This window comes from Macaca fascicularis, chromosome 2, assembly GCF_037993035.2.
Source record: "Macaca fascicularis isolate 582-1 chromosome 2, T2T-MFA8v1.1".
Lineage (NCBI taxonomy): Eukaryota > Metazoa > Chordata > Mammalia > Primates > Cercopithecidae > Macaca > Macaca fascicularis.
This window is the reverse complement of record NC_088376.1, coordinates 51,849,894-51,870,162: the sequence shown is the minus strand read 5'-3', so window position 1 is coordinate 51,870,162 and position 20,269 is coordinate 51,849,894. Positions and strand designations below refer to the sequence as shown.

Sequence of the window (20,269 nt, the reverse complement as noted above, 5' to 3'; positions counted from 1 at the left end):
ATTGGAACTCTCTTTTCTAAGAGCTCAACCAACAGTAACTGACTTTTATAACAGTAACAACAGTTAGTCAACTCCTATTTATTTGGTTTGTCCTTAACATCTTTTTAAGGATTTTTCTTATTTTATTCTCATAACTATTATCCTGATTTTCCAGGTGCCCACATTGAAACACAGAGAGGTTAAGTAACTTGCCTAAGGTCATCCAGCTAATAAATGATGGATCTTGGATATAGTTTCCAACATTTTGAATCTAGAGCCTGTCCTTTTAAGATTACCCACCAGAAATTTTTTTTTTCCAGATTGCTTTTCTGTTCTGAAACATTGACATTGGAATGGAACCTTTTCATTAATTGTTTATTTGCAGCCTAGATATGTTTTCTTCCTAGTTTGAGCTGCAAATTTCTTGTTATAGTGAAATAAAGACTCTCTTGGAATCCCTGTGAATATAAGGACCACTCACCACTCTTGCCACTTCCAAGTTATCTGTTTATCTCTCCTCGCCATTCTTCTTAGAGGAGGAAGAGATCGTACTCTTTAAGACCAGTATTTAATCTCTACATTGGATTCTCTCTTTTCCCACATTTGCTTATCTGTTCTTTTTTCCCTTGTTTATTTAGTCTCTTCCCACTGGCTCTTTCCTGATACATACTCAGGTTTTTTTCATTTTAAAATACATTCTCTTGATATACATCTTTAAGTTGCTGCTCTTCTGCTTTCCTTCACTATCATACTCTTGGGGGTTAATTTCTACTTTGTGCTTTTACTTACTAATTCCTTAATTCATTGTAATCTGGCTTCTACCATTAGTTCTCTAAATTGCATTGGAAAAGACTACTTGTGATAGTCTAATTGTCAAATTTAGTGACCTCTTCTTGGCTTTATATAGTCTTTTTTTCCATGACATGAATTATCTTTTTTTATATAAGTTTTTGGTTTATTTATTTTAAAAGAAATAAATCCACCTTGTCCTGATTAGTGTATCATTTTTCCTCTAAGGACCGGAAGAATGAATGTTAATGTTCTGTTGCTGTTTTTTTATTCCAACGAAACTGTTCTTTCTTTAATTTGTTGTTTGTTATGGGAAGGATAGTTCATGGGTACTTGAATGGCAGTTTCGGGATAAGGTTTAGAGTATTAATGGAGGTATAAACAATATAACTGCTATTATTTTAGGGCTTGGAGTATAGAGATGTATTTTTAAAATGGACAATCAGTATTTAATTATAATTTTATATTTAGAAAAGTTCAGGTAATGTAAAGTTCAGAAAGGAAACTGTGGCAAAATCTTGCCAGGTGAGATCATGCACACTGAATTTAAAGGAATGAGGGGTGGTTTGGCATATAGGGATTCATGGTTGTGTTAGTCCATTCTTGCATTGCTATAAAGAAATAACAGGCTGGATAATTTAAGAGGTTTAACTGGCTCATGATACTGCAGGCTTTACAGGAAGTATGGTGCTGGCATCTGCTTCTGGTGAGGCCTCAGGAAGCTTACACAACCTCAGGAAGCTTACACTCTTGGCAGAAGGTGATGGGGATCCAGCATCACATTGCCAGAGTGGGAGCAAGAGAGAGAGTGGAGAGGTGCTACAAACTTAGAAACAACCAGATCGCACGTGAACTTAAAGAGTGAGAACTCACTCATCGCTAAGGGGTTAGCACTGAGCCACTCAGGAGGGATCCGCCCCTATGATCCATACACCTCCCACCTCCAGGCCCCACCTCCAACACTGGAGATTACATTTCAACATGAGATTTGGAGGGGACAAACATCCAAATGATCTCAATGATCAGGAATTAAAATTTCACAGTCTCAACAAGATACTCTCTTCCTGGCTCTCAAGTAAAGGATCTAGCATTCTGCAGAGCAGGCTAGAACTGACTTATATTCCCTTTTTTGTCTCAAATAATCCAGGTAAAGGAGTAGAACCTGGGTACCAATCCTACTTCTACCACATATTTGTTCTGGATATTTAGACAAGTAATCTCATGAAATAACACCTATTTCATTTTCTGTTGAGAGGATGATATATACATACATCAACAGAATAGCCTAACACTGTCTAGAAATGGAGTAACTATAGTTCTCTCCCTTCATTCTCCAGAAAAGCTGATTTTCTTCTCTTCCGAGTGTAATCCCTTTATAAACATGCACTGTCCCATTTCAAGGCCACCCATTGATTCAGTTTTCTCATATTGGATTCTTTGTTTTGCTGGATTCTAATCTCCTTTTCTTCTTTACCAAATTTATTTAAGAAATTCTTTGCGTTTTCAGCTTTACTTTTTCATGTTTTATCCTCTCTGCATTTTTGCCTTTATTATTTCATGTTTAATACTTTCTTCAGTCCTTGGTAGTCTGGTTGTTGCTTCCACTCCCTACAAAAACTCCCTTTGCAGAGATCTTCAGACTTCAGTATTGCCATGTCCAATGAGCTACCCTTTTCCTCTGCCTTGAATATGTTACTCATTTATTACTCTTTTTTTTATGTCTTATTTTGTAAGCTATCTCTAAACCTTCTTGTAAAGAATGGGAATGAAAATAGATGACAAATTAAAAGTTCACCTTGTTTTTTTTTTCTTGAGACTTTTATATTCTTTGGATCCCAGGCCTTTAACCTTTATGTTTGTTGTCCTGACTTAAATGTTTCTCTTTGTTCTGGTTCCTATTAAAAATCTGCCTTTTCTGTATTTCCATACAATACGGAGTTTTTTTAAAAGAGTATTTTAAAAAATGTTAATTAGATCTCCATTTAGTCATCAAGATTCAAAAAGTACCAAAAGTCTGACACATGTGCTTTCCTTTTTTTTTTTTTTTTGCTGGATTTTTTTGTTTGTTTTGTTTTGTTTTTTGAGACAGAGTCTTGCTCTGTCACCCAGGCCAGAGTGCAATGGCGCATCTCAGCTCACTGCAACCTCCAGCCCCCAGGTTCAAGTGATTCTGCTGCCTCAGCCTCTTGAGCAGTTGGGATTACAGGCACGTGCCACCACGCCTGGCTAATTTTTGTATTTTTAGTAGAGACGGGGTTTCACCATGATGATCAGGCTAGTCTCGAACTCCTAACCTCATTCCGCCCGCCTCGGCCTCCCAAAGTGTTGGCATTACAGGCGTGAGCCACTGCGCCTGGCCTTTTTTAAAGAAAGAATCTCATTCCATCACCCAGGCTGGAGTGCAGTGGCACAGTCTCAGCTCACTGCAACCTCTGCCTCTTGGGTTCAAGTTATTCTCATGCCTTAGCCTCTCGAGTAGCTGGAATTATAGGTGCGCATCACCATCACCACCATACCCAGCTAAGTTTTGTATTAGTAGAGGCAGGGTTTTGCCATGTTGGCCAGGCTGGTGTCGAACTCCTGACCTCAAGTGATTCACCCACCTTGGCCTCCCAAAGTGCGGGGATTACAGGCATGAGCCACTGCACCTGGCCTAGAATATTTTTAATTATACCCCAGACATCATGTAATTTCTCCCAATAAAAACATAAGTCTTCTTCTTACATATTGGTATTCTGTAGACTCTGTCCCTAACGTTTGCTCACTGTACATGCTCTCTTTAGGAAATTTCATTCATTCTTATAGCTGTAAATATTGTCTGCTGTTAACTTTAAAATTCATATCTACACCTCTCACTTTTACCTACAGGTAATTATTTACGTTTTCCTAGTATACTTCTTCAGTCAGGTATTCTATAGTGACCAAAAATGATAAAGGTCTAAAATATTCATCTTTTTCTTACTTGGATGCCACTTTTCCCTTCTTCTTCCTTTTTTTTTTAAAACTTCCTTATATTTTAATCACACAATTCTAGTTAGTCATTGAAGTATCAGAACATCTTAGTCTTATTATTTTTATTCATATTTCATATTTAATTAGTCCCCAAGTCCTATCAGTCTTGTCTTAGTTTCTTTCTTTCACACCTGTCCTTTCCACCCTGTTCCTACTTCTACCGTGCTGGTTTAGGGCTTCATCATCTCTCCCCTCATAGCTTCTGTGCTGTGTCTCCCTGGTATCTTCTCTTTTCAACTTAATCAGGCTGGTTTTTTCTGCTGAAAATCTTCTAGGTCTGGTGTTTTTATGATTTAAAAAAATAATACGTTTTTAAAACTGATCATATCCTCAAAGTCAGGGATGATTATTTGTTCTTCGTTTTTAGTTACATCACTGTTGTAGTTGATACCTGGCAAGTAGTAGGCCAATTAATAAATGAATGAAAGTGGTACAGTGCTTGAATCTCTGCCCGCATCCTTGAAATATTGGTGGTGGTTCTTTTACTGTTTAATTTTTATATTATTAAATCTGCTAACTAATACAGCATTAAAGAGCCTTCTAATTAAAATATTTTTATAAAACTCGTTATTGTTTTAAAGAACTTTGGATTTTCCTCCTAAAAATGAATCAGTTGCTGATTGGTAGGGCCAAGTCAATTTTAAATAATGTGTTACTATTACTGTGTGTGTGTCATTTTTCTTATTGTTATTATTTTGGTCTAGACTGCAGGAAACTTGATTTCATACAATTTTAGTAGTTGGATTTGTCACACTACTGCCAGGGCAGTTACTTTTTTATACATGTATTAAGTCTGACACTAATCTGCTCATTGTTAAAAATATTCCTAATTTTTCTTTAGGACCAGTTTGGACAACATATAAAATCAGATGTACACTTGAATTTTTATGTTTATTATGGTCCTGATCGTATTAGAGAACCGGCCTTACTTTCAAAACAGGATATTGTTTTGACTACATATAATATTTTAACTCATGACTATGGAGTAAGTATTGCTGATACTTAAGAGATCTTTTAAAGATTGAATGTAAGAAATATGCCACAGGTTTCTAGAGTGTTCCAAAATTCAGGTTTTATACTTTTTTTCTTTTTAAATACTTAATAATATATAGAAAATGAATGGTTTTTTTTTTTTTTTTTTTTGCATTAAAGGGGGGTTGCATCTTATTTAGATGCTAATTTAGGAATATTTTTCTTTTCTCCTCTCCTCTCCTCCTCTCCGCCTCCCTCTCAGTGGAGTTTTGCTGTTGTTGCCCAGGCTGGAATGCAATGGCACAATCTCAGCTCACTGCAACCTCTGCCTCCTGGTTTCAGGTGATTCTCCTGCCTCAGCCTCCCAAGTAGCTGGGGTTACAGGCATGCACCTTCACATTCAGCTAATTTTTTTAATTTAGTAGAGATGAGGTTTCACCATATTGGTCAGGCTAGTCTCGAACTCCTGACCTCAGGTGATCCACCCACCTTGGCCTCCCAAAGTGCTGGGATTACAGACATGTGCCACCACACCCAGACAGGAATATTTTTCATTTAGAACATTTTAAGTTAAGATTTAAAATTTGGATTTTAAGTATATAAAGCAATTTGTAAATGAATTCTATTTTCTTTTTTAATATTCTGGAAAATTATTTTCTATCACAATGATTTGATTAATATCTCAGTTTGAAGGTATGCTTTTTTTGTAGTTACAGTTCATAAGTTTTCCAATTAGTCTAATTGATTTTTACCTTCATAATTCCAATTGTTCAAAAGTTAAAGTTTTTTGAAAAATACTGTGCTATCAAAATTTCAGTCTTCTGATAAAAATATTACCTTTTATATAAAAGAAAGTAATGTTGAATTCAAGTAATTCTTACAACTGCCATTTTCTGTATCATTGCTATGTTTTAATCTGAGGTAGAACAGTTCAGTGTATTGACCAGTGACTCAACAGAGAGCTAGACTGCTTGGGTTTGAATGCTAGTTCTGCCATTTATTACCTATGGTGCTTTGGGTAACATACTTAGCAGTTTGTGCTTCAGTTTTCTCATCTATAAAATTAGGTGTGCTAATAAGTACTTATTTTATAAACTTGTGAGTATTCAATAATTATTGTGCTTAAAGCAGTACCTAGCACACAGTAAATTTGATATTAAATAATGATAGCAACTAGTTAGCAAATCATATTAAGTACTATTTTACTTTCCTGTGTTTTTTAATTCATATAAAACATTTATTTCAGACTAAAGGGGATAGTCCATTACATAGCATAAGGTGGCTAAGAGTGATCCTGGATGAAGGACATGCCATACGAAATCCAAATGCTCAGCAGACAAAAGCTGTACTTGACTTAGAATCAGAAAGAAGATGGGTTTTGACAGGTAATCATAGCATTAAACTTATTAAAACTTTACATCTCTAAAATGTATCGTTATGTAAGTTAGTAAAATAACTTAGTAAACTTCAAGTGGATGTAAAGTCTGCCCCAAAATTAATCCTAGAAATAGTTTAATCAAATGTTTTGAGTTGTTTTTCATAATTGCCCATGATATAACAACATTTGACTTACTGATAATTTATGGAACAGTCACTAGACTTATTTTTGAACCTTGGAAATGGAGTAGACACTCTAGTCATCCAGTCATAATCCTGATTTCTGTTTCCCATCCTTGAACCTGTTTGCCATTCACAATGCCTTTACTGGAAGGTAAGGAAAAGAATGTAAACTTAAACTAGTTGCTTTTTCCTTCTTGCTAGTGCTGCTGCTTTAAAAACCAAATAAGCAGATGTACTTGATAAGGAGAAAGTATTTTCCACAGTCTTTTTCTTGGCTAGTGTGGCGTGTGAGAGCTAAAAATTAGAGCACAACTGTATCTTGAGATGTGTATATATTTAATAAAGCATTATAGTTAGCACTTGATAGTTTAATTTAATTGATAATGATGGGCCTGGTACAGAGTGCTCATTTTCAATTGTTGTCTTCTCTGATTGGGCCAAATAGATATTCTTATTGGATACTCTGGTTAAAGAGTTACAACAGTTTCCTGTTATTTCTAGGGACTCCAATCCAGAATTCTTTAAAGGACTTGTGGTCTCTTCTTTCTTTTTTAAAACTTAAACCATTTATTGATAGAGAATGGTGGCATAGAACAATACAGCGTCCTGTCACAATGGGAGATGAAGGAGGACTTAGGTAAGTAATTTCAGACAGTGATTAATACTAGTTACAAATAAATGTTAGTAGCTTGAACCAGTTGGCACTTTCTTTACTATTTTAACTTGACTCTTAACTTTTCCTTCTAAAAAGTGTTTATGGCTTAATGCCTTTGTCGTTCAGAACCTAGTGATGCTTGTTTGGAAAGACAAAGATTTCTAATAGTCAATAACTACCCTTCCCCTGTTTTGGCTACACTGAAAGGAAAGACATAACTTTGTGTTTTTTGTGTGTTGCTAAGCCCCAAAGCCCCAAAACCACCATTAACAGATTTAGCAGGAAACATTGTATATCCTTTGAGGCTCTAATATGCATTAAGTTTTCGTATCTTATATAGCTTTATTTACTTATTTGTTGTTTTTGTGTTTTGTTTTGTTTTGTTTTAAGATGGAGTCTTGCTCTGTCATCCAGGCTGGAGGGCAGTGGCGCAATCTTGGCTCACTGCAACCTCCGCCTCCTGGGTTCAAGTGATTCTCCTGTGTCAGCCTCCCAAGTAGCTGGGATTACAGGTGTGCGCCAGCACACCCCGCTAATTTTTGTATTTTTAGTAGAGACGGGGTTTCGCCATGTTGGCCAGGCGGGTCTCAAACTTCTGACCTCAGGTGATCCTTCTGCCTCAACCTCCCAAAGTGTTGGGATTGCAGGCATGAGCTTCCGCACCCGGCCTTACATAGCTCTATGTAGTGAATGATGTGATGTCCCGTGACGTCAGCAAAAGTTGTATAGGAAAGTTTTATGTGGTTGTTTCTGGTGGAGATGGAGATAGATAAAAGTTGAGAACGTAAATTAAAATTCAGTAATAGCCATTTTGCAAGATGTAGACTAATGTGGTTCAACTTTTTGACCAAAGCGCCAGTTTATAGACTGAAGATTTGAGATCTGTTAGTGGGACATAAAATCATTATAAAGGTGGTAGCCAGCATTTAAAAAGACAATGAAATAGAGAAGAGATTAGTAAATATCAGAGTGCATGATACATGGTAAGTATTATTTTGTAAAATATTTGTTTCTTTTGTATGTGTTTGTATATTTTTGCTAGATAGAATAAAATGTGTTTCTTACTGTAAGTTATAGTGAAAAAGTTTCAAGAGCCACTAACCTAGTTGGCAGTACTATCCACTTGATTCCTCAAAACCAACTATTTAAACTCCAGGAAATTGTATTTATATTTTAATTTTGGGAAAAAACAAGAATTGATACATCTCTTTTTTCCAGTACTGAGAAGGAAATGTAAAGATTGTGGAACCTGTAAAGGATTTTTGTGTGTTCTGAATTACCATATTATCTTTTTATTTTGGAGGCACGCATTATTTTATACAATTACTTATTTATATACTTTTGATTTTCATATTACAGAAGGTAGTATCTTACCTATATTTGTATTCTTTTTTTTTTTTTTTTTTTTTTTTTTTTTTTTTTTTTTTTTTTTTTTTTTTTTTTTTTTTGAGACGGAGTCTCGCTCTGTCGCCCAGCCCAGGCTGGAGTGCAGTGGCGCGATCTCGGCTCACTGCAAGCTCCGCCTCCCGGGTTCACGCCATTCTCCTGCCTCAGCCTCCCGAGTAGCTGGGACTACAGGCGCCCACAACCGCGCCCGGCTATTTTTTTGTATTTTTAGTAGAGACGGGGTTTCACCGTGGTCTCGATCTCCTGACCTTGTGATCCGCCCGCCTCGGCCTCCCAAAGTGCTGGGATTACAGGCGTGAGCCACCGCGCCCGGCCTCTATATTTGTATTCTTACAACATTTAATTCAGTGCCTTGCACTTAATAGATACTTAGAATCTGAGTGTTGACTGGTGATGGAGTTGACAGGACAGTTGAAAAGTAAGAGTTAATGATTGGAACAAAAATGACGAGCAGAGCTTAAGAAAACAAGGACAGGATATAAAAAGATTAAACTATGATAGGTATTGAGGGTAAATTTCCATACATTTGTTTTAATAACTTTATTTTTGTAGTATACTTCTGTGATTATCAGATTGGTTAAAACCCCAAATAGGGGATTTTAAAAACACTTCTACGGAAACTGTAACAGTAACAAATTAAAGTGTTATGTTTTGTTCTTCTTGGATCAATTTATATAGAAATTAAAAGGTACATAATTATTTGTTTTATTCTGATTAGGCGTTTACAGTCCCTAATTAAAAATATCACACTTAGAAGAACAAAGACAAGCAAAATTAAAGGAAAACCTGTTTTGGAGTTACCAGAACGTAAAGTATTTATTCAACACATTACACTTTCAGATGAAGAGAGAAAGATTTACCAGTCTGTGAAAAATGAAGGCAGAGCCACTATTGGAAGGTATGGAGAAAGAAAGCCATGTTAAAAAATAGTTTTTGTTTACTTTGTTTCCCATTCACTGAATGACATTATTTAGATGTGTTAGCAATAGTTTGAAGTATACCGAAAGATGATTTGCTTCTATGAATTACAGTGTTTTTTACAAATTAATAGTTAAGGTGAATGAAATAATAGTATAATTCGCCAGGTAAGTAATTTCTTAAGTTAGGAAACAATTTAAAGCTTACATTAAATGACAAGTTCTCAATTACTAGCCAGAAGATTTTGCTTGCTTCTATTTCCAACATCGTATGGAAATCTGGGAATAGGAACTGATGAAACAGGTTTAACAAGAAGATTAAGGATTGGTAGAAGGTATGAAATTCTAGTCCAAGCAAGATCAGGTTTAATGTGAATGCCCATAGGAACAGAATGAATAAGAGACAAGTGAAAGCAGAACAGGACTGTGAAAGGGGAATCTTCAAAACATAAAAACTTAAGTGAGGTAGGTACAAAGCAGGTTTGGTAGGAATTAGAGAGAGTGGGAAAAATTGTTCTAAGCAGGAGATTTCTGAGTGCAAAATCTTATTTCTTTTCATATTCATTTTTTCAACAAAAATTTATTAAGTGCCCACTGTGTGCCAGGCACTTATACACATTGGGATACAGCAGAATAAAATAGACAAAAATCCCTGCACTCAAGGAATTTATATTTTAATAGGAAGAAACAGATAGTTTAAAAACATGATTAAGTTTTAAGGAATAAAGCAACAAAAGGGGATGGAGAATGCCAAAGCTGTTTTAGCAGGGTGTTAAGAAAGACCTCACTGAGAAGATGATAAATAGGTAAAGATCTAAAGGAGATTGGGATTAAGGGGTGTTTCAGCCAGAAGGAAGAGCAAGTGTAAATGCTCCCAGTTGGGAGCATGCCTAGTGAGCTTGAAGAATAACAAAGAAGCAAGTGTGGCTGAATAGTATGAACAAGAGAGAAAATAGTCATGATATCAGAGATATATTGGAATGGGGATATGTAACGCATATATCGAGGACTTTGGCTGTTACTTTTTATGACAGGAAACCTTAAAGGGTTTTGAGCCAGGAGAGTGACATAATCTGATTTATATTTTTAAAAGGTCACTCTGGCTGCTGTGTTCAGGTTTAGGTTATTTGAATAGGAATAAGGTCAGAGGTAGGGAGACCAGTGGCAGTGAAAGTAAGAGATGATGGTTTTTGCCATAGTAGTGATAAAGGGAGTGAGAAATGATTAGATTCTGTTAAATTGTGAACGTAGAACCAACAGAACTTGCTGGTTGATATGTTATGGCATGTGAAAGAGAGGAATCAAAGATAACTTCAAGCCTTTTTACCTGAATAACTGAAGGGATGAAATTGCCATTTACCAAGACAGGTCTATGGGAAGAGCAGAGGTTTTTTTAAGCTAAGATCAGAAGCTCAGTTTGGACACATTGATCATAGGATGCCCGTGAAGTTTCCAAGTAGAGATATCAAATAATTAGTTGGATAGGAGAGTCAAGTTCAAAGTCACCTATGTGTGGATGGTAATTAAAGCCATGAGATCACCAAGGGAGTGAGTAAAGTCAAAGAAATCTAACTATGAAGACAGCAATGGCTGGTGAAATAGAAGGAATTGTCTAATATTTAGCACATGGTAGGCATTCAAAAGAGATCTCTTAAACTGAAATGCTGAGTATGGGTAAGTTATGACTGTGCCAGGGAATAATTAGTGTTAGTAAAGGTTATTCTATTTGAAAAAGTTGAAAAACTTTAACTTTACTGAAACTGTTCTCAGAAAATGTTATTTTTAAAGTATTCTTTTTAATAGGCTATATATTTACTAACATTTATTTAGCACTCACTAGGTGTTATACATTGATCTAAGTGCTTTAAATGTATTCACAGCAATCCTATTAGGTCAGTATAATTATTATCCACATCTTATAAATGAGGAAACTGAGGCACAGAGCAGTTTAGGTGACTTATACTGTTGTCACACAGCTAGTGAATGACAGGACTGATATTTAAACTCTGGCAGTTGGGTTTGGAGCTTGGAAGTTTAATCTTTGTATTATTTTGCCTATTCCTTGCATTCTTGAATATTCAGAAGTGTTTGTTGCCATAATACTAACAGTTCTAATACTAGCAGCAGATTCATGTATAGCACTTAATATAGTCCAGGCACTATTTTAAATACTTCACATGTGTTAAATTAAATAATAGTAGTTGTATGAGGTAGGTACTTTTACAGTGCCACTATTACGACTGAGGAAGCTCAAGACATAGGTTAAGCAGCCTGTCCAAGGTTACATAATTAAATTGGCACAGCCAAGTTTTTAATTCATGACCAGCTAGCTCTAAAAATTTGTACTCCAAGTCGTTAGGCTGTATTTCTTCTGTTGCCTTAAAATACTTAAATATCAGATGGCCTGGTTATATAATTTTTGGATCGCCCATTTCCTTAAGAATCTACATTGTCTTTTTTTTTTTTTTTTTTTGAGACGGAGTCTCGCTCTGTCGCCCAGGCTGGAGTGCAGTGGCCGGTTCCCAGCTCACTGCAAGCTCCGCCTCCCGGGTTTACGCCATTCTCCTGCCTCAGCCTCCCGAGTAGCTGGGACTACAGGCGCCCACAACCGCGCCCGGCTAATTTTTTGTATTTTTAGTAGAGACGGGGTTTCACCGTGGTCTCGATCTCCTGACCTTGTGATCCGCCCGCCTCGGCCTCCCAAAGTGCTGGGATTACAGGCGTGAGCCACCGCGCCCGGCCAAGAATCTACATTGTCATTGTACCACTGTATTTTGTATAGAATGTTTCTGTGGGGAAGCCTGGTTTGTTTGTTTTTTTCCTCTAAAGTTCAACAACTTCTCTGTTGACTTTCCCTGGGACATGTGATACTATTTAAATCTTTAGATTCCAGGCTTTTCCCCTCTTCTTTTTCCTGGAAAGCTTTCTTTAAATATTGTTTTCTGCTCCATTATTTTATTTCTCTCTGTGTATGTTAGATGTCTTTTATCTGCGTTCCATAGGTATCATTTTATTTCTGAACTTTTACATTTTTGTGTTTAATCTTGATTTTCTCAATCCTGTTTCCTACATCCTTTTTCTATGTTTTTATCAGTGACTAGTCTTTTTTTATATTGGCTTATATTGGTTTCAGTGTGACTTTCATTTCTCTGATAATTCACTATTTTCTTTCACTTTCTTGAGCCATACCAGCTCATCTTTCAGCTCTTTATGTTCTCTTGCCATATTTTTTCAAAGCTCTTTTTCTCTTTTTTTTTTTTTTTTGGAGGAATTGTTTTATTGAGTGGTGTTAAATTGTGACAGTATCTTTAGTCATAATTTTTATTTGCTCTGTGGCAACATTTTTCTGCTGAGTTTTCTTTCACTGCCATGTGTTCCCTACCTTTGCTCTCTGCTGATTATTACTTATATTTGAATATCTTGAGTTCTTCTTGGACTAGCTGCTTGCTAGTCTAGATGTACGTAAAGGGAAAGGTCATAATCATGTCCCAGACCAGCAGGAAATAACCCAATTTACTTAAGAGTCAGGGTTACATGTTGAGTTACTTTAGGTTTTATTAGTACACATAAATAGAGATCAGAAACTTTAGGGGTGCTTGGAGTGTAGAGTGCTGTGCCCATAGTCTTTTTTTGAAAAACACAGTGCATCTGTATGTTTCTGTGTTCAGTTTACCTTCCCTCTTTTTTGATAAAAATTTCTCCAGGGAAGCTCAAGTCACCAAGCATGCACCCTGTTCCTGTTTCTGCACATGAGAGGTATTGATTTTCTCCTCAGGGCATGCCATCCATTTTAAAGAATTATGTTTTGGCAGCTCTGTTTGAGATCTGCAGTCATCTCTCTCAGCATCTTCCTATCTGACTTATACTGCAATTGGCAACCATTTCTCATATATTGTGCCTTATTGTTAAAGATCTCTCCTGATTTTATTAGAGTTTGTTTTTCTGTTTTTCATTCTTGTTTTGGAGTAATTTCTAGAGAAGAAAAGAACAATGCCATTTTACTCTGCTGTTTTAGAATAGGAAGTTATTGTTTAGCGGACTTAGTAATATTTGACATTTTAATCTCTAGGTATTTTAATGAAGGGACTGTCTTGGCACATTATGCAGATGTCCTGGGTCTTTTGCTTAGATTGCGGCAAATTTGTTGCCATACTTACCTTCTTACAAATGCAGTGTCTTCCAGTGGCCCCTCAGGTAGGTAAATTTGATTGCTTCATATCATTGTTATTTGTCAGAGATACTTAGATAAGAATGATCAATTTTTTTTTTTTTTTTTTTTTTTGAGACGGAGTCTCGCTCTGTCGCCCAGCCTGGAGTGCAGTGGCCGGATCTCAGCTCACTGCAAGCTCCGCCTCCCGGGTTTACGCCGTTCTCCTGCCTCAGCCTCCCGAGTAGCTGGGACTACAGGCGCCCGCCACCTCGCCCGGCTAAGTTTTTTTTTTTTATTTTTTAGTAGAGACGGGGTTTCACCGTGTCAGCCAGGATGGTCTCGATCTCCTGACCTCGTGATCCGCCCATCTCGGCCTCCCAAAGTGCTGGGATTACAGGCTTGAGCCACCGCGCCTGGCCCAGAATGATCAATTTTTTTTATGTAGCATACATTTAGTTTGTTATTTTGTTCTGTCAAATGGAGATTGCTTTTAGTGTGAGACTCAGCTAGGAATATATTCAGTAATTTTTTTTACCAGTGAAATGGAATTATAATGAGGTCTTTCCAGGAATTCCAGTGATAGATACCCTTTGATGAAAGATTCATATTGGATCTGCCTTTTATTGTGTGCTGGTATGTCACTATCATGTTATAATGATGCTTCTCTATGAGGTATATTACGTGAGTTGGCTACTATTTTGGCTTCTGAATGTTTCTTAAATTTCAAATTTAAATTATGCTTTTTGCCTGTGACAGAAAATGATGAGAGACTTTCCCTACTGGCAAGCGAAACTTTTCCTTATATAAGGTAGATTAACTTGTCATATTACAAACCTTGCTCTGACATTAATTTTTCAGCCTTTTCTCTAGGAAATGATACACCTGAAGAACTGAGAAAGAAGTTAATAAGGAAGATGAAGTTAATTCTGAGCTCAGGTTCAGATGAAGAATGTGCAATTTGCCTGGATTCTTTAACAGTTCCTGTGATAACACATTGTGCACATGTATTTTGTAAACCCTGTATTTGCCAAGTCATTCAGAATGAGCAGGTTAGTTTTTTGCTCAGTAGAGGTTCAGTGTTTGATAGGGTAGTGTACCTGTCTTTAATAAAAGATAATATATGGAGTTTTACAATTGGATTTAATAATACACCTTTGATAGTTAATTATTCCAGTATTTTAATAAGTGATATATTTCTCCTAATGCAACACTTTCAACATAAAAAGATGTTCACAATCAATATCTTAATTCCACTAACTGTTTATATCATTGCTGTTCAATAAATGGATTGATAAAGTGAGACACAAAGGTAATTTTAAGTTTTCTAGTAGTCATACTCTTAAGTAAAAAGAAACATTAAGCTAATTTTAATACATTTGTATTTAACCCAGTATATCTAAAATATAAAAAGTATTAATGTGATGTGCTTTTTGCAAAAAACTAAATCTTCAGAATTTGGTGGTAGTGTATACTTATAGCACACCTCAATTTGGCTTAGCCATATTTCAAGGACTTAATTGCCCCATGTGATTATTGGCTATTGTGTTGGATAAGGTAGGTCTAGATTCTTTTGTGCGGTTGAATTTTTTTGAAGTAGACTAGTTTGTTAAGCAGTCATTCAGCTAGGGTAGAATTTTTTTAAACATTTTAAATTGATATATGTAGAAAAAATGTATAAATTCATGATTAAATAGCTCAGTGAATTATCATGAAGTAAATATATTCCTGTATCTACTGCCTAGGTCCCCTTGTGGCCCCTCCCAATCATTTACCCTCTCCCTCTTCCCCAAAAGTAACCCCATTGTACTGACTTTTAAATAATTTTACCTTCAGAATTATTTTATTGTAATGGTGTTTTATATATAGTTATTTAAGATATCTTATTTTATTAGCAAGTTCAAATGGGTACAACAGATGTTGCTTTGGAATGAACTTGATAGGATTTAACAGATCCTAGTAGCTTTATAAGCTGTTATTAGCTTTATAAGCTTAATAGCTTTATAAGCCATTAAGATGGATTTTTTTTTTAAGAATAGTACTAAATAGTGTAGCTCTATTGTATTTAGGTTCAATAAACTGTTATTCATGACTTTTTTTTAAACTTGCTTACAAACGTTATAATGTTTAGTTTCTTGCTGTTGCTTCTAGCTAGTCCAGATCACATATGTTTGCTCCCTCCTTTACCCATTCTACTTATCACATGTCTGGAATTCAGCAGGTTCAGATGTCTCTTAAATGGATGAAATCTATTAAAAGGTTTAATAAAATGTTAGCTATAAGAGATACAGATTTTAGCATACATTTAAAAATTTTTAGGCATATTTATATTTGTTCTTCTGTTAAGTGTTGCTCATACTTTTTTCTTTCTTATATAGCCACATGCTAAATGCCCTTTATGCAGAAATGATATACATGAAGATAATTTATTAGAATGTCCTCCAGAAGAATTAGCATGTGACAGTGAGAAAAAGTCTGATATGGAATGGACATCCAGTTCAAAGGTAGAGTACTCAGGTGCAAATATTTGAGTATTTGTTTAACCTTTATATAAGGAAATATACACAGTATATCAAAATCATAATTCTGCTTTCATTCCTGTCATTTTAGTATTCTGTTGTTGACCACTGTTTATTTTTAGTGGTGAATTTGAGAGGAAATAGAATGGGTTCAGATTATTATAGTGTTCTTTCAGTCTTAATTCTTTGTTTTAAATGAGTAGTCTTTTGCATTTTAGGGAAATAATATTTCAGGACTTTATGATAAAAACTTTCAGACTAATTTTACTGATTTAAAATGGAATCTAACGGACATCTTAATATTTTTTCAGATTAATGCGCTAATGCACGCATTGACTGACTTAAGAAAGAAGAATCCCAACATAAAAAGTTTGGTTGTTTCTCAGTTTACAACATTCCTGTCTTTAATAGAAATACCACTTAAGTAAGTTCCACGGTGTTTTTCACTTTCAGTAAAAGGATTTTATATGATTGTATTGATTTGAATAGCAAAAAAAAAATAAAAAGCTTATTTCTTTTACCAGTTTTAGTCATTTTATCTAAAAGATACTGAGAGTCACAATAGAGAATACTTCCTGGCAGCACAGGAGTTTAAAGATTAAGTCCTGAATTTATCAGAAAATGACTGACTGCAGTGTCTAGCATATTAATAAGTGTTCAGTAAACATTTATTAACATAAATGAGTGAAAGAATTTATTGAAGAGATTTGTGGTTACTTAACTCTGTTTTATTTTTATAATGATAGTGTTTGTTGCTTGTTTCTTTTCTTCCCCCATTAAGAGCCTCTGGATTTGTGTTTACTCGTTTGGATGGTTCCATGGCCCAAAAGAAAAGAGTTGAATCAATTCAGTGTTTTCAAAACACTGAAGCAGGATCTCCAACTATAATGCTTCTGTCCTTAAAAGCAGGTGGAGTTGGTTTGAATCTGTCTGCAGCTTCTCGAGTGTTTTTAATGGATCCAGTAAGTAGTTTTGTAAATTTTTTCAGAACCTTAGTACTTCTTTCAAAAAAATAGACAAAAAAAAAGTGGTAAATACCTTCATAGTTATAATTAACTGTGAATATTCTTAGGCAAACTTTAGAAATAGATAACAAAAACTTAGTAAATGTAGATTAAGAGCTTTCTCTTAAGCACTTTACTGAAATCCTCACAACATCCTTATGAGGTAGATAACCATTATTAAATGCTGTGTTTTGGCCAGGCGCTGTGGCGCATGCCTGTAATCCCAGCAATTTGGGAGGCCAAGGTGAATGGATTGCCTGAGCTCAGGAGTTTGAGAGCAGCCTGGGCAACATGGCAACATGGCAAAACCCCATCTCTACAAAAAAAAAAGTACCAGAAAAGTTACTCGGGTGTGGTGGTGTGTGCTTGTAGTCCCAGCTACTTGCTGGGCTGAGTCGGAAAGACTGATTGCTTGAGCCCAGGAGGTTGAAGTTTCAGTGAGCCATGTTCCTGTCACTGCACTCCAGCCTGGGTGACAGAACAAGAACCCGTCTCTGAAAGAAAAAAAAGAAAAAAAAAGCTCTGTTTTACTGAAGAGGCAACTGAAGCACAGAAAAGTAAATAATGTGCCCAGTATCACACAGTTTAATGGGCAAAACCAGAATCATAGTCCATGTATTTAAGTACTATTATGCTATGCTATTCTACTTTTCTTCTATAATAAATCTTTATTAACCATAATGCTTTTTAGGGTAGTGGTTCATTCAGCTGACAAATAATGAGATCCTGCTTTGTGTCAGTTGTTATAGGCACTGGGAATCTAATTATAAACAAGATAGACAAAATGACTACCATCATGGTTCTAGTGGTCTTAAGCTTTAATGTGCATACAAATTAGGTAAATGCAATTTCTTTTGCATTTAACTTAGAGACTTAGGCGTTCTAGGATTAGACTCAGGAAGCTGCATTTTTAGCATATCATAGGTGATTCAGGTATAGGTGGTCTAGGATCACAATTTGAGAAACAAATGGTCATTAATGGAATGTTCTGAGTACATTTTAATGCCTAATACAGTGCAGTCACTTGTGGTTGTGTGTAGTACAGGCATAAGGGTAGAACAGAGGCTAAAATTCACTTTGAACTTGACTCACCAAGCTGTGTCACCTGGACCTGCTTTCACATAGGAACATGTTTTTCTACATGTACAGAGGGGCTGTTTGGCTTGAAAGGACCTTGGACTAATTCAGTTTCTAATTTGCACTAGGTACTATGTGGGCTAGAGGCAACCTTTGCTGTTTCTGTGCATTCAGACTTAAGATTTGTGGTTGTAGCTTGTTGCCTGAAACTCAGAAGATTTTTAACATGTAGAAATTCTACTGAGATACAAATTTTAGTTACTTGGGTGAGGCTACCTTGTTGATGCATATATGTTTACTGAGGCTTCCTTTTTCCTCCCTCCACTGAGGGTATCCTTCTCAGTAAGATTGGGTATCCTCAGCAAGATTATAACTCGGGTCATCATACTTAGGCCTTCATGGGTGAATATCGTGGATATGGTATGGTCTGTTGTATTTCCCCCTTTTTCTTTTTTTTTTGAGATGGAGTTTTGCTCTGTCGCCCATGCTGGAGTGTTGTGGCGCGATCTTGGCTCACTGCAACTTACATCTCCTGGGTTCAAGCAGTTCTCTGCCTCAGTCTCCTGAGTAGCTGGGATTACAGGCACCTGCCACCATGCCTGGCTAATTTTTGTATTTTTAGTAGAGATGGGGTTTTACCATGTTGGCCAGGCTGATCTTGAACTCCTGACCTCGTGATCCACCTGCCTTGGCCTCCCAGAGTGCTGGGATTACAGGCGTGAGCCACTGCACCCGGCCGGTCTGTTGTATTTTCTTTAGTACTGTGGATAAAGTTTTAAACCTTTGTTGCAGTATTTTATGGCTACTATACAAAAATATAGTATATCGCGCCACTGTACTGCAGCCTGGTTACAGAGCAAGACTCCATCTCAAAAAAAAAACACTTGTAGTTTTAATTTAAAATTTAATGATCTTTATCCAAACAATTCATGATTCATGATACTATTTAAAAACCACTTACCAGAGTTCTGTATCTTTTTGGTTATTCTTCCCTTTTCATTGTTGCACCATTTTATTCTTTTTTTTTTTTTTTTTTTTTTTTGAGATGGAGTCTCACTCTGTCACCCAGGCTGGAGTGCAGTGGCGTGATCTCGGCTCACTGCAAGCTCCGCCTCCCAGGTTCACGCCATTCTCCTGCCTCAGCCTCCCGAGTAGCTGGGACTACAGGTGCCCGCCACCACGCCCGGCTAATTTTTTTTGTATTTTTAGTAGAGACGGGGTTTCACCATGTTAGCCAGGATAGTCTCGATCTCCTGACTTCGTGATCCGCCTGTCTCAGCCTCCCAAAGTGCTGGGATTACAGGCGTGAGCCACTGCACCCAGCCCATCATTTTATTCGTTAGCTTAAAACAATTCTCATGATCAGGTCTGTGTTAATTAGCTAATGGTACTTTTTTTAGCTCAGCTTTAAAGTCAAACTAACTTCAAATACTGATACAGAAAATTGCATCAAAAAAACAATTTTTAGGACTTCTGACTCTTAAAACCCTTTTTTAATACTTTTATTTCATGAACAGAGGAAAGTGCAAGAAAACCAGAAAAGGGGGAGAAAACTTTTTTATAAATAGGCCCAAGAATTGCATCTTTTCTCATATAAATTAAGTCACCTAAGAGGATGTATAAACTTTTTCTGCTGTTAAGCACACATAGATTCTTTTAAAAATGAAAAAAAAAAAAAAACCCAGAAATTGATTAATCAACAAATACTTATTTTGGGTGCTAACACATATGTCGGGCCCTGTATTAGGTATTAGAAGTAGTAGTATGGGGAGGATGCCTGTTATCATAGTGATTGGGAGGGTGGATTTTTCTCCCACAATATTTGTGATGTTAGTATCTGACTTCAGGCAGAAAACTTTCAGTCAGAAAAAGATGAATGAATACTAGTGAAATGAAAGGACAAATGCAAAACACTCAAAGATCAGGGCAGTAATAAAGCAACTCATCCATGTTCTTGTTAGGCCTGGAATCCTGCTGCTGAAGATCAGTGCTTTGACAGATGCCATAGACTTGGCCAGAAGCAAGAAGTTATCATCACAAAAGTGAGTTTTTAAACAAACTATTTTAAGACTAGGTTGATATGATTTTTACAATTAAGTAATGCACAAATACATTATTATAATGATTCAGTGGAATTATGCAGAGCAAAATATACACCTTTTTCCTCCTTCAATAATTTAATATATGCTGTTTAAGGGCCCTTTCTCTGTACATACATTTATGTTTATGTG

General features: G+C 36.1%; 1 protein-coding gene across 7 annotated transcripts in view; it reads left to right on the top strand.

The window, feature by feature from the left end:
* HLTF (helicase like transcription factor) overlaps nt 1-20,269 on the top strand; it is a 55,414-nt gene that overhangs the window by 30,561 nt on the left and 4,584 nt on the right. For 4 of the 7 annotated variants that reach the window (XM_074031258.1, XM_005546061.4, XM_005546060.4 and 1 more), the window contains exons 15-24: nt 4,622-4,765; nt 5,999-6,137; nt 6,814-6,949; nt 9,093-9,272; nt 13,361-13,485; nt 14,312-14,490; nt 15,817-15,942; nt 16,269-16,381; nt 16,739-16,919; nt 20,000-20,080. In XM_074031258.1, coding sequence (XP_073887359.1) covers nt 4,622-4,765; nt 5,999-6,137; nt 6,814-6,949; nt 9,093-9,272; nt 13,361-13,485; nt 14,312-14,490; nt 15,817-15,942; nt 16,269-16,381; nt 16,739-16,919; nt 20,000-20,080 — 1,404 coding nt within the window. Of the gene's footprint in view, nt 1-4,621; nt 4,766-5,998; nt 6,138-6,813; nt 6,950-9,092; nt 9,273-13,360; nt 13,486-14,299; nt 14,491-15,816; nt 15,943-16,268; nt 16,382-16,738; nt 16,920-19,999; nt 20,081-20,269 lie in introns of all 7 variants that reach the window. The other 3 variants (XM_005546058.4, XM_005546057.4, XM_015445196.3) reach the window with 1 other exon arrangement.